General features: G+C 33.3%; 1 protein-coding gene across 4 annotated transcripts in view; it reads right to left on the bottom strand.

The window, feature by feature from the left end:
• COL11A1 (collagen type XI alpha 1 chain) overlaps nucleotides 1-15,106 on the bottom strand; it is a 209,939-nt gene that overhangs the window by 18,194 nt on the left and 176,639 nt on the right. For all 4 annotated transcript variants that reach the window (XM_029949164.1, XM_029949166.1, XM_029949163.1 and 1 more), the window contains 5 exons: nucleotides 9,788-9,841; nucleotides 9,551-9,658; nucleotides 9,073-9,126; nucleotides 1,324-1,377; nucleotides 341-448 (listed from right to left, as the gene is read on the bottom strand). In XM_029949164.1, coding sequence (XP_029805024.1) covers nucleotides 341-448; nucleotides 1,324-1,377; nucleotides 9,073-9,126; nucleotides 9,551-9,658; nucleotides 9,788-9,841 — 378 coding nt within the window. The remainder of the gene's footprint in view (nucleotides 1-340; nucleotides 449-1,323; nucleotides 1,378-9,072; nucleotides 9,127-9,550; nucleotides 9,659-9,787; nucleotides 9,842-15,106) is intronic.

Below are 15,106 nucleotides of genomic sequence, written 5' to 3'. Positions count from 1 at the left end.
TAATCTGTATTTTTTTCCATTTACTTCAATGTCTCTATCTTTATACTTATCCAGTGTTCAGAATAATAATTTGTATGTGTTGGGGAGTCAATAAACTGTTGTGTAATTTAAACTATTGGAGTGTAATTTTTATGATTTCCAACTTGACATATTTCTAAATGATTACTTTAAGGCCAAATAAATTTCTTTTTGAAAACATCATTGACTTAAAGAGGCTAAAGACGCTCTAAATCACCATGTTTGTCATGTTTAATGGAATGCACACAGGTGTGTGTGTGTGTGTGTGTGTGTGTGTGTGTGTGTGTGTAGGAGTAGGAGAATGATTTCTATCTTTACTCACTCCATCCCCCTTTGCTCCTGGAGATCCTTGAGTTCCAGGGAGTCCTCTGTCACCCTTTTCCCCTTGTTCTCCTGGAGGACCAATCAGGCCAATTAAACCAGGATGTCCCTGTAGAAGGCAGAGAAAATAAATTTGACCATATGTAAATTACAACCATGTATTAAATTATAGTCATAAAGTAATTGCACACTAAGTTTATGGAACATAAAAGTAAAAAAAAAAAAAAGGAAAAACTTAAACTCTTTCTGAATGATATACAGAATCAAAACCCTCTTTCCTCTTACCTAACAGGATCGTTTATGCTTACATTAAGTGAGACTTTTATAGAGAGAAGTATCAGTGAACAAAATACTGTCTTCAGTGTTTCACATACTTAAAAGGAATTCTCTAAAAGAATAATGCCCATATGTGATATTGATGAAACAATTGAAAATTCATTATTTTAATAAGCATATCTTATATGAAATTATTTTTATTCTTGAGAGATTCTGCAGTCTTTAAAAGACATTTGGAGATTTAAAAATAACCCTAAAAACATTAATGCCATTATAAAAAGGCTTATTTTCTATAATTATTTGGTGCAACTCAGTGTACATTCTGGAAGATCAAATTACTCTTTCAAGAGTATTCTAGTTTAAATTTTTTAAAATTTCATGTTTAAAAACATAAAATGGGCATTTTGTTATTCCATCTGTTTATTTTCTGAAGAGTTATTTTAGTATAACCATATGCTTTCTCTATCTAGTTCCTACAAAGGGACACTGAGAAAATATAACACTGAATTAAAATATATTTTTCACTATGATTTTGTATTTTTTCTCTTCTCTAAATTCATCTGAAAAGCAGAGGATAGACAGCTTTTGCCTTGGTTAGAAGGACAAAGATATCCTTTGAAATTTCCTTTTGAATGATTCTAATCTGCAAAATTATTGTCTCTGCTATTAGGATATGAAAATCATACTAACATATGCTTTTATTCTCACCTTCTCACCCTTGGAGCCAGGATCACCTTTGAGACCAGGCAAGCCAGGAGGTCCCTAAATAATGAGAAATAATAAACATACATAGAGTAGTATGAATTAGAGAATCATATTACTATCCACAGGACAAGTTTGGTTTTGGTAATATGACAGAGTTTAAAAATAATTAGTAATGATTAAAGTTTATTTATCAGAATTCTAAATAATTTTGTTTAAAATTCCATGGCTTACTATTTAACTATAACAATAAAGCATAATATTGATAAATTTGGTTACATATATATATGAAGTTAGAAATAAGACATGGTTTATACAGACTTACAACAGAAAAAGAATAATAAATTTTTAAATACACTAATTTTAGGAGAAGGGATTTCCAAATTATAAATCAACTTAATAAAATATTTTGGTGCTAAGCTCAAATACATTACAATATATCCTATAAACTTAAAAAAAATCTCAATAAATGTTTGTCAAATGACCCTAAGCAAACTCCTAAGACAGTATTTTTAACTATAATTCATGAAAAATCTTTTAAAACAATTTTTAATTTCTATTTATTATTGGGACAAGAGACAGAGCATGAGTGGGGGAGTGGCAGAGAGAGAGAGAGGGAGACACAGAATCCAAAGCAGGCTCTGAGCTGTCAGCACAGAGCCTGAGGCAGGGCTCAAACTCACTGACCAAGAGATCATGACCTAAGCTGAAGCCAGATGCCTAACCGACTGAGCCAGCCAGGCACCCCAGTTAAATTTACAAATAATTCAGATGAAAGATTTTGGGATGCCTAAGTGGCTCAGTTCATTAAGCATCCAACTTCGGCTCATGTCATGATCTCACAGTTCATGGGTTTGAGCCCGTTGGTGGGCTCTGTGCTGACAGCTTAGAGCCTGGATCCTGTTTTAGAGTCTTTTGTCTCCCTCTTTCTCTGCTCCTCCCCTGTTCCTGCTCTGTCTCTCAAAAATAAACAGGAAAAATAAAAAAAAATAAATGCTTTGTAAATTTAATAATAAAGTAATTAATTTCTTGCATATAATTATCTCTATTTAAATAATTTACTTTTTATGGTCCAAGGATAAAGTATCTATCTATTTATATTCAATTATATTTTTATGAACATTATGGCATGACCTCAAGAACTGACTCATAGCTCTTACTCTACCACATGGAAATATATTGATGACTTTTCAACAAACAAATTTTTTTTAATTTTTATTTATTTTTGAGAGAGAGAGAGAGACAAAGTGTAAGCAGGGATGTGGCACAGAGGGAGAATCCAAAGCAGGCTCTAGACTCTGAGCTGTTAGCAGAGAGTCCCATGCAGGGCTCTAAGTCATGAAACTCAAGATGATTACCTGAGCCCAAGCTGGACACTTACCGCCTGAGCCACCCAGGGACCTCACAAACTTTTTAATATAAAGTCAGAGTGTTCCACATGGAGGACAACATAAAATATGAACCTTGTTCTGAAATTAATGACAAATGAAACTATGCAGGCAAGAGATTCTGTCAGAAGAAGTGTAACTGACACTAAAGGATGGTTAGTATGTGGTTGATGAAATCAGAGCCAAGATGTTAACAAAATGTAGGTCACAACTGCCTACAACAGAAAGGAATCCAGGAACAAAAAATAGCAAAATATTCATACAGTTTCTCTAGGAGTTGAATTATTTATATTAGACTGAATTTTATAATTATAATTTCAATAATGATTTTTAACATATACTTAGCAAATTGTTTTAACTTTTACTGAGCTATCATGAATGTTCACAATTGTATCTTCAAGGCAACCATGAGTGATTTTTTTTTCTTTCTCTACAGACACTTATAATCTTTGGTGTGAAAGAAAATGGTTAACTCCCAGTCTATAATTTTTGAGAATTTAAAGTATTAGGAGTGTTGGATCTGATTCAAGTAATATGATGTAATATAAAAAGTATGGGCTCAGAAGAGTCTTGGGATAGAAGCCAGGCTCTCTTATTAGCAATTTAAATTAGCAAATGAAAGAGAGCTTCAGTTTTCTCATCTATAAATTGAGGATTATGATTCCTGTCTCATGAGATTGAGTAGATGAATCTTTTCCATTCCTTAGTTTCTCACATCTATATCTTAAACTGAAATCCTGATCATCAGGGGAAAGTAAGAATAGTGCTGGTATGAATTAGTACTATATAACAGTAGTATTGGGGGCTACATATTTATATTTGTTTTAATTCATGAATCAATCTAAAATTCTGTTAAGTATTGATATAAAAATGGAAAATTTCTCTACATCATTCCATTAACAATATATATAAAATTATTTTCATAGAAAACATGTGCAATTTTGAATTTGAATGTGTCCAATAATATTCTAATAAAGATAAAATTATTAATCCTCAGACATAACTTTAAATTAATTCAGTTTAGAATCTATTTTATATGAAAATAATCATGCCACTTTGTTAAATCTCTGAGGGACAAATGTAGATTACAAAGGAATTACCATATTTACTTTCAAGTATATTCTAAGGCTGGGTTTGAAAACCTAACTTTCACCTCAGTCACTAACACCTGATTATAGCGGATATTAAAGTGTGTCGTCAGACCAGCAGCTGTGGCATCATCTGTGAACGTACGAGTCAAGGAAATTCTTAGGCGTCATCCAGACTTACTAAATCTGAAATGCTGTAGTTAAGAGACCAGCAATCTGTTTCATAGGCTTGCTGCTTATTAAGGTTTGAGAGACAGGGCTCTGTGGCACTAGGTCCCAAGCCCAGTTAAATCAATATGCAAATCACAACAGCACAAAAAATCTCATTTATTTTAAAATAAAAGCATTACCTATTTAGTTCTATTAGTTTAATAACTTTTAAATTAAGGGAGTATATTTCACAGCTACTGTTTTCTGATCTTATCAGAAATGCATGATGAATCATCAGTAGGGAAAATAATGGTACCCAATAGTACATTTTAAAAGGATTAATATAAATGAGTAATGGAAACCCTCAAAATTTCTCAAGACCATGTCATCATCAGGATAAATGCCAAAGACTCTCTATGTTAGAACAAGGTAGCGTAAAAAAGTATGAAAAAAAAAAGTTCTAATAAAAATGTAAGTGCATGAAAGAACCATATGCTTGCACTAGTAGCAGAAACCATTTAAGAATACTCCTTAAAACTGACATATGTCAATTAAAGTAAAAACATTCTCTACATTGAAAATATAAAACTCCATAGAGGCCAGGTTGTTTTCTTTCTTCACTTCTGATTTTATATTCAAACTGTTTTAGGCATGTGATACACTTTACAGGAATTTTGCCTTAAGTGGGAGAACTGACCAAGCAAAATCAGTTTCTTAACATTTTCATCAGTCGAAATAGAAATTGGTAGTATGATATTGGTAGCAGTTATAAATAACCCTCCGAACTTGAGACATCAAAAATATCAATTCTGCATATAAAAAGGTCACTCTAAGCACATATTTTCTACTTCCTATTTAGGATATTTTAAATTGAAAAACCCTAGGGAAATACATAATTTATAAGTAATAAAGTGAAAAGGAAAACAGGGATGATACATTCTTAAGTGTCTAGAATACACAAACATTTTCCCCTGCAGTATTATACGCTGTACAGGATATTTGCTTTGATATGCATCTCAAAACTCTAGTGCATTGATGTTTAAAGAAACTGCAGATCTTGCACTTTATTTAGAATGTAATATTGTGAAAGAATATGTAATTTGGTGAAAAGCAAATGCTTTGCTGTTTAAACCTGCTTAATCATTATGGAATACTACACATCTCAATCCTGTTTACAGATAGTTTAAATGTAGCATTAAAAAAAACCAAACTGCAATTCTGTAAGCCATCTACCATTTTTTCAGGCATTTATGGTTTGAAAAGTAATGCTATCAGATATTTTATATTTATCAGTAAATGAAAAGAAGGAATGTATGATTATACTACGGTAATTTTTCATCTCTCTTTTAGCTATTTTGGAACAAATAGGTTCATCTAATAAGAGAACATGAAATTAAATAAAGTGAAAGCTAAAACTAACATAGATGCTAATCCTACCTTCAAAAAGTAAAAATTAGCTTAAAATTATTAAATTCCATTAGTTTTGCCTGTGCAAGCAGAGAAGAGAACAGAGCCACAATTTCTGTTCTCTTTAAAACAGTTTTATTCCATTTAGTTTTTGTTGACTATGTACTCAAAAAAATCAATGATTCAACTTTTTAAAAATCCCTCAAAGTTGTTATATAATCTCATCATTGTCCTCAGCTTTCTGTTCGCTCTCACATGTACTATTTAATCTATCCTCTCAGTTCCATATGGTGATTCTAATTACATACGTTCATAAAATTCATGCATATATAAAAGTTTAATTTTTATCCTGAGAAATGTCTAACTTTGAAAGTGAAAAATAAATACTGTTCCATATCTAAACTCTATCTAATTACACAGAGGGGGCAAACACCAAACATGGACCATTTTAAAACTTTTAAAAGAGGTTTCATTCCCACATCAACGAATTTCCACTCCAAAAGTTAATATAAAATTGTATATAAAAGACCTATAAAATACCTTTGCAAGTAACAGAAAGCATATAAGTAAGTGTATAAATACTCTGATAACAAAAAGCCAGAGAAAACGAAACAGCACCCATACTGCTAAACGCTCCCTTAGATAGAGTGCAACTGTCTAACTGGGTAGCTGCCTGTCTTGAACGATGAGAGCAGAGCAAGCTGTACTTACTGAACAGAACAGCTAAGTAGTACGTAAAGATTGGGGAAAGGACTGTCATGGCTTTGTCTGACTAGTGGACCCTGCAGCAGAACGTTTCAGGCAGCTTCTAGAAGAGCAAGAGAGACCCAAAGGGTAGCTACAGAAATGTAATCATAAACAGGCTTCTGAAGCCTGTGTTGACTTGGATGTGGGTGTGAATATATTTATAATTATAATGAGGAAAAACACATTATGGAGAAAATATTCTGAAGAATTTCACATAGATTAATTTCAGAGACTAATGCAAATTTGTATGGGTTTTTTTAATGTCTCTTGTTTTTAGCTCCCACATTTTTAAGACTCCCAGCCACATTTCAACCTCTCTTGTCCTTTTTTAATAATCTTACCATATTTCATATGAGGGAAAGGTCCCCAGAGGAGATGGCATTTTAACAGTCCTACTCTGAATATATTTAGCAGTTTGATTCTATTATAGTACTCACCACTTTATCTGCTGAAAGCTAGCATAATTTATTTGTTGGTCTTTTTCATTTGCTTTAACAGCCAATGTCTTTCAAACAAGTTTATTGATGGTATATATGCATGAATGAGGTCAAATTCAGCTTTTATTAAGTAATGTCTACCCCCAGTGTATGGCTCGAACTCACGATCCCAAGATCAACAATTGCATGCTCTAGTGATGGAGCCAATCAGATGCCAAATATTTAGTCACTTTTCACTAAGGATATTACATTTTTTTTTCAAAACACTATTTCATTCGATTAATAATTCTTTATTTGGTGCTCCTAATGCCAATTATGGTCTAAGTGTTTTCATATACTCATTTAATCAACATAAGAAGGCCATGGATAAAAAGGGTATTACTATCCCCATTTAATTCAATTAAATTTCATAACATCCTATGAGATAGATGCTATTGATATTCTAATTTTGCAGATGAAGAACCAAACACTTAATAAATAAATAATCCTCCTGGGGCACCTGGGAGGCTCAGTAGGATAGGCATCAGATTTCAGCTCAGGTCATGATCTTACCGTTCATGAGTTCAAGCCCCACCTCAGGCTCTGTTTTGACAGCTCAGAGCCTGGAGCCTGCTTCTGATTCTGTGTCTCCCTCTCTTTCTGTCCCACCCATGCTCACACTCTATGTCTCTCTCTCTCTCTCTCTCTCAAAAATAAATAAATCTTAAAAAATGTTTTGAAAAAAAATAAGTAACTTTCCTAAAGCAAGTCAGCGGTAATGCTTGTGAAACCAGGGACCTTGGCTTCAGCGTCAATAACCTTAACCAATAACCATGGTCAAAGATTGCCTACTAAAATAAGTTTTCCGTAGCTGAGTTGAAAAGCTCATTAAATTGCCATAAAATGCATCTTGAAGATGGTTTCTCTGCCCTCCTCACTTCAGGAGACCTGACTAACGTTTTCATTAAAATTAGATGTCATTGTCAAAGTGGTTGGTGCTACAGGAAAGCTGCCATGTATTCACAAAGTACTCTCTGGTAAACAAGCATCCGGAGAAAAGCATAGCTCCCATATGGCCAAATTCCGATACTTTTCATTTCACTCTGCTTAACAGGGCTTGAGTTACTCAATCCCTTGCTCTGTAAATTCATATTTATCGAAGAGTCAGAAATATAAACTTTTACAAGCTGGAGTCAGGCAGTATGTCTGATGGTTTTAATTTTAATATTATCTGGAGGAAATCTCCAGCATGATATTTTTTTTATTTCATCTGGAGAAAGGTCAAAATACTTATTGGAAAATCTGAAATAACAAGAAAAAAATCCCTGGCAAATTTTAAGGTGACATTAAAGCGAATTTTTTTTTATAGGCAATGACTGCAGTTAGGAATCTACCAAAAGTTAGGAGAATTCCCTACATAGTGGTATGGATGTGGAGCCCACCTAGCTTCAGCCAGGCTCCAGTTATTTGCTGAGGGGGTCACGTGCAGATGTGATGATCTGCAGCTTGTGGTCACTCAAAACTGGAAAATGTTTATCCCCTTACTAAAATAAATGATCTTTAACTTTTCAGTTAACGTTAAAAAAAATAGCCTCTGTAACACTCAGGAAATATTTGGTATACATTGTGGCATTTTTACTAAAGGGCACGGCCCAAATTTGTCCTCATAATTATGATTACGAAACTCAGTTTCGATGACTGAGTACTATCAGGTAATTAATAGATTCATGATAAGAGGTATTTTTGTAAAATCCAAATTGGCATAAGGAGGCATTTGACTATTTGAACCAGCATGCATCACACTTGCATAACGCTGTATGTGTTATTTGATGTTTTGATTAATCTCTTCACACATAAACTATTTTTGGACAATGAATTTCAAACACCTCTACCATAAAATAGAATCTGTCACCCAGAAAACAATGATTTTTAAGGCGAGACTTGGATTCTCACTTATGTCCAAATTTTGTAGGGAGGATAACCTTGGCACCTATAAAAAACTCCTGCCTATGAACAGTACGCTGGTCAACTAAATGCTCTGTTGATTTATCAAGCATGTTTGCACACAGGGGGGATGATAGTACCCCAGCTTCCGTTGTAGTAATTATACCTTTCTTCACTAATGGAGGTTAATGTTTTATCTTTCAGCCTGTATGACTCACGAAGAGAACAATTTATTTGGTGAAGGAATCACTATGTGCCTGTGCCAATGTCATTCTGTTAAATGAAGTGCCAGGAAACTAAGGGTAATTGCATGCATTTGGGGGAACTGTCCACATTTGGAAAAGAACTGGCTCGGCCATTAGTGGCATTTTATTCAGAGTGGAAATATTTTTTTCTTCAAAGGACAAAAAGGAAAGATCTGATCTAGGGGCATAAATTCCAAATAACCTACCCCTTAGGATTACTTTCCTGTTTTTACACCTACATAATACACTTTCTTGAATATTGTACAAAATATAAACTAATTTATAAGATAAAAGTTTGGAAATTCTAACTTGTAAACAATTTTATTTCTGGAGCTTTCCCTTTCTAAATAACAGAAAAGACCACACTCACCATTGGACCGGGAGGCCCATCTTGACCTGCAGCTCCAGGGAGACCTTGCTCTCCCTATGGAAAATAAACACAATGGAGTTTTTGATTAACAAAGGCATACATATTCCTTTAATTATATTTTAGCAACACAAAAAGAAAGAAAAAACGTCATCTATGAACTCCATCACATGGAGAACATCTACAAATGTTATAAGCAATTGTGAGTGTTTTTACTTTGTGTGTGTACGTCTAGATGGATACATGTATAAAAACTTTACATCGTTGAGTTCTTAGGGTTTGGTTTTCTATTCTGCCTTTCTATGTTGGAATTCACCTTGAACTTATTAAAATAAATATCTTTTGTGATTACATGACATTTACTGAATCCCTATGAGACATTCACATGATAACTTATGCTCTCATAAACATTTCATTCACAATATTTTTTTGGAAATGAAACATTATTTTCAAAATGGCATCTTTTTGCACATATGCTCACCACAGGGCCAGGGATGCCCCGAAGACCCTCTGGTCCAGGCTTTCCGGAAGGTCCCTGAGGACCAACTGGGCCAGTTTTTCCAGGCGGACCTTCGGCACCTGCTTCTCCCTGTTAGAAAATAAATGTGTGAACACATTAACAATGAGAAAAGATATCCTTTATGTTATTAACAATAGTGAAATGCATGTTGTTCAATGTATGCATAAGCCTTTCGAACATAATACTTCTATATTTTACCTTAGCACCTTTTTCTCCTTGTCTCCCCTCTGCACCTGCCGCTCCGGGAGGGCCCTATAAACATAAAATGGCTCTTAAAATATATATTGCATATAAAATTAATGTAACTAATGACTTATTCACAAATACTCCAGTTTAATTTGTAACAGATTCTAATGAATTGGGGCTGTGTATAGCTATTTAGTTTAAAATACAATGAGAAAAATCAAAACATTTTTATATAAAAATCTTGTTAGAATATTAAAAATAAATGAAGCACATATTGACAAATAATCCCATATCAGTGTAAGGAAACAGTAAAGATAATTTTTTAAGAAATGCTGATGACTTAGGTAACCTTAGTCTGTTAAATACTCAGACATCATTTATGTTGTATAATTAGGAATTAACCACATTATCAGACTTCACTTTCATCCTTAAAGGTGTTTTAATATTGACTCCTTTTTTTGTGGTTCCTTTCTTAATCATAGAATATCCATATGTTATGTATGCATTCTTATAGGATCATGTGCAAATGAAAGCAACAAAACATTTAAAATCTTGACTGTCAGCAGAAATTTTATTTTCATTTTCTGGAACTACACACTTCACATAAGTAAGTGGCATAAAGATAGTTATCACTTTTTAAAACCTAATATCTGAGCAAGAGCAGAAAAAAATTTTTTTCACACTCCATATGTCATCCAAAAGCTTATGAGGATATTCTGGTGTTTGCCTAACTTTTATATTGCTGCATAGATTGCTATGGAGAGATGCTAATTATTAATCTGTTTAAAACTATTCATAATACTGCTCCTTGACTATATATGTATCATTGTAAGATATCTGTCTACCCAATTCTCTTTAGTTCTTTTTCCACTAGCTCTGTGACTGTTAACAATTTATTAGCATTCCTGAACTTCAGTTTTTTATCCATAAAATACTACCATACAAATTCTTTTACTATAGAATTCTTAAATTTATATGAAGTAACACATGTTAAAGTCTTTTTCAAGCTTTCTTGGGTAGCAATAAATACAGATATGGATTCTGGTGCTTAAGGGCATAAAGCCTGGACTCAGATTGCCTGGTTTTTAATCCTGGCCCTGCCACCAGTTACCTTTGTGATCTTTAGAAAGTTGTACACCATGTCAGTAACTCAGTTTACTTTTCTGCAAAATGTGGATAAGAATAGGAGCTATGTCCTAGAGTCATCATAACAACTTAATGAATTGATAAATGTAAGTGGCATATAACAGTGGGACATAGAAAACACTGAGCAAATACTGGCTGTTGTTACTGTTATTGGCAACATTATTAGATATTATTATTATACACTAATGTATTTTACCTATACTTTTCACCATGTTGGCAACCTAAGAATCAGGTCAAACAAAACAGTCTCTCAAATACATTTGTTGACACCACATCAATAAATTACTTTTTCCATGCATGCTGTTTATAATACCTGAAAAATATAAATTCACATTTGCAACTACTTGTTTTAATTGGAAATTTTTGAGTTGACTAAAGAATAATAAATACTATGATCCTGTAGTATATAGTAAGATTTTGTAACCAGATATTCAATTTCCTTCCTACATTTTATTTTTTTAAAAATTCTTTTTATGTTTTTATTTACAGTTGATACAGAGAGAAACAGAACATGAGCAGGGGTGGGACAGAGAGAGAGGGAGACACAGAGTCTAAAGCTGAGCTGTCAGCACAGTGCCCAGCACGGGGCTCGAACCCACAAACTGTGAGATCATGACCTCAGCCAAAGTCAGACGCTTAATTGACTGAGGTGCCCCTCCTCCTTACAGTCATCTGTGAAATATACAACATGATATTTCTAAACCTTGTAGCAAAATGATGAGAAAAGAATCATAACCATTTATATTACATGATATAACATTCAAAGAAAGTATGAAAGAAATCAATTTTTCAGGCTAAGCATAAGATCTTATAATTCACATATATAAATTTTGTTTCTATTAATTATACTGGATCCTCACTTAAGCCATTTTTTAGTAACCGTTCAAATCAACAGAAGCAGGGTGCTTGGTTTGATAGCCCAGTAAGAGCCCAATAAGAATGCTTTTGGCCCATAAAACTACCCCAATATACATTTGCAATAATTCATTCTAAGACACAGAAAATTTACAATTTTATTATAAAACATTATTTAATTTCCACTCACTAACTGAATTTTTATTTTTACTTAATAAGCATTAAGATTCAATATAATTTTGAAATTTCTGCTCAAGTTCAAAAATAAGTACAGAAGGTTTAAAAAAGAAACTTCATGATCTCTAAGAAACTGCATTTCCTTTTTCCCCAGACTCTCTCTCTTGTATTCCATCTGTTTACTTCAATTTTGCAACAAATTGTACTCAAAATCATCAACTAAGATTGAGGTTGGAGGTTGGGGAAAGTAGTGGAGATGGTGTTAATTGGTGAAAATCAGGTGCAGCAGGAAGCTGACGTCTCTCTGTCAGGTGCCATATTACTATGCTAATGGAGACACAGGCCAGTCTTTCATAGTCTTCTAAATGCACATTTAAAAGGAGTATCAAGCACTTCATCAAATTCAGAGCATTCTGTCTACTCATTTATCTCTGAGAGAATCAATTAATATAGCATTATTTTCTCAATATCATCACTGTAACTCTATGTCATTAGGTGCTTATTATGCCTCAACCAAAAGGTAGGAAATGTATCCACTCTGAAGCAGTCTCTAGAGGCAGCAGCATTATGCTAACATTGATATATGCTTAATACTTATGTGCTTCTTTTAATTTCATGCAATTAATGCAAGAGGATTTCTATATAAAAGCATAAACTTCAAATAATTTAATGTTAAAATGCCATGAATTATTTCGTTGTGATGTTTAAGGTATTAACATATGCAAACCTACACAACCATAATGACTGTGATTTTGGAAATAAGAAATTACGAGATTTAACTGAATGATGTGCTTTTCCTCATTCTATGAAGATTTTCTCTTAAACTGGTGACATAAAGGTATGGAGTCTTCTGAAAGGACTATGCTGACAAACATGAGCATTATAGAATGGAAGATTCATAAATATCTAGCCTTAGAGAAAAGTATGTCATCAGCTGTCTAAAAATGTAACAAAAATATTGCTTTTACTGCAATGGGGAAGAGACAATCTGAGTTTGAAGAGTCTAGAGAATTTAAACACAAGTAAACTACAACATAGCCACAAAATTGTGATTCAAATAGTTTCTCCATCCCAAAAGGAGTTTTTCCTCCTCTGAATGAATGCCTGATATTTGTCATGGTGGAAATCCATATTAAATGAATTTTCTCTGTTCTTTATCTCATTTTTTCCATTTTCATTTATTTCTTACATCTTTTTCCAAATGGTACAAATGTCTTTTTTTTTTAAAGTGGGATGAAAACAGGTAAACATACTTTTTCTAGAGGGAACAGGAAGTTTCCTTTGGAAGAAATTAATAATGCATATGGACAAATTCTTATCTTAGTCATTTATTTCTCATATATCTGCATACAGATGGGCAAGGACTTAATCTAGTGAACTACTTGCTGTACTTTCATGAGTGTTTTGATTGGAAAATGTCTCCTAAAACATAATACAATAAAATAGGCCCCAGTTAATTCTCTACTGGTAGCCATGGTTACATGGGATTTTCTTCACAATGAGAAATATACTTCACACAAAATATATAACGTAACCCTCTCCACTATTCACATTTTACAGTATTATTCTATAATTTATCTGTTCTTCCATTCATGTAAAAAGTATTCAAATTTTCTTGTGTGCCAGAAAGTACATGGAGATTACAAAACAAACACAAAACCCATGAAATCCTTCATGAATCATGAAGTTTCATTATGAAGATAGACATCAAAATTAACAAAAATAATATTTAAAATGCACAAAGATAAAGTGAGTATATAAAAATAGGCACAATGTTCTAGTTTGATAGTAGGGAAGGCTTTCCTAAGAATCTGATCTCTGATCTGAATCTTAGTGTGGGTTAAATGTGATGTTTCCTTCTAACACTTTATCTTGACCATTCACATTTATGCATAAAGGCATAGGGATGGAAAGACTATATAATGAGAATATATGTACATATATAACAACATATACATATATATTAAAAATATATATTATGTGGTGTGTATATATAGGTTAAAGTTTTCTCTGTATTTCTATTAATTAATACTGGAGTCTTTAAAATTCCATTTAATGGTGCATTTTGAGCATTTTCCAGTTATGAAGTTTGAATTTAGTGACCTCTAGGATTTTTTTCCATAAAAGAGCATGGAACTAGCTCTTGGTTTCAAACAGCTATAATGATAACTTGAGTATTAAAATTCCATGTTTTCTCAACACAAAATGTACAATCTTCTAGTGCCTTAAGGAAATGTACATCTATTCTCCAGTATTACAAACACATGACAGAATGTACATGTACTACAAATGACAACTTAATTTTCCTACTTGTTCAATAACTGTTAGAATGTTGTTTCTCAGTATCACTGCCACTCGTAACATTCTGATCAATATTCTATTAGGAAGGTCTAGTATCATTTACTCATGCATCTAGAAAGTTTTAATGGCATTCAGACTGCAGGCAAAAATGGGCAAGAGATCTCAAAAATCATGTTACACTTTGTAATTACTTTCTAAGAATAACAGCCCAGTGGTTGCTCTGTGATACATTTTTTTTCCTACCAAGATCATTATTTGGGGCTGTCAACAAACAAAACAAAACAAAAATAATAAGAATATTGTTTAGAATATTGTTAGAATATAAAAAGAACAAGGCAGGTAGAAGGTAAAAAAGCACTTAGTCAATGAAGAGACAAGTATATTCAGGAAGATGTTTACTATAAACTGAATTCATTTCTGGCAATGGAAAATGTTTATAAATATTGATTCAAATTTATATTGCTGAAGGACAAAATTAAAATCTGTTCCTACTCTATGTCTATGGGAATGTGCAGTGTGAAAATCCCACTAAAGCAAAACTACCATTAGAAAACCACGGAAGTTCCAATGGCTCTGGCTCTGTGCCTTTGGATTACTGAAGGGGAGGGAGGCAAATCATGAGAGACTTTTGAATGCTGAGAACACACTGAGGGCTGAAGAGGGAGAGGGGAAGATGGTGAGGGTCATGGAGAGGGGGCACTTGTGGGGAAGAGTGTGGAGGCTCCTCAAAAAACTATCCATAGAACTCCCCTATGACCCAGCAATAGCACTGCTAGGGATTTACCCAAGGGATACAGAAGTGCTGAGGCATAGGAGCACATGTACCCCAATGTTCATAGCAGCACTGTCAAC

This window comes from Suricata suricatta, chromosome 8 (assembly GCF_006229205.1).
Source record: "Suricata suricatta isolate VVHF042 chromosome 8, meerkat_22Aug2017_6uvM2_HiC, whole genome shotgun sequence".
Taxonomy (NCBI): domain Eukaryota; kingdom Metazoa; phylum Chordata; class Mammalia; order Carnivora; family Herpestidae; genus Suricata; species Suricata suricatta.
This window is presented reverse-complemented; position numbering and strand designations above follow the sequence as displayed.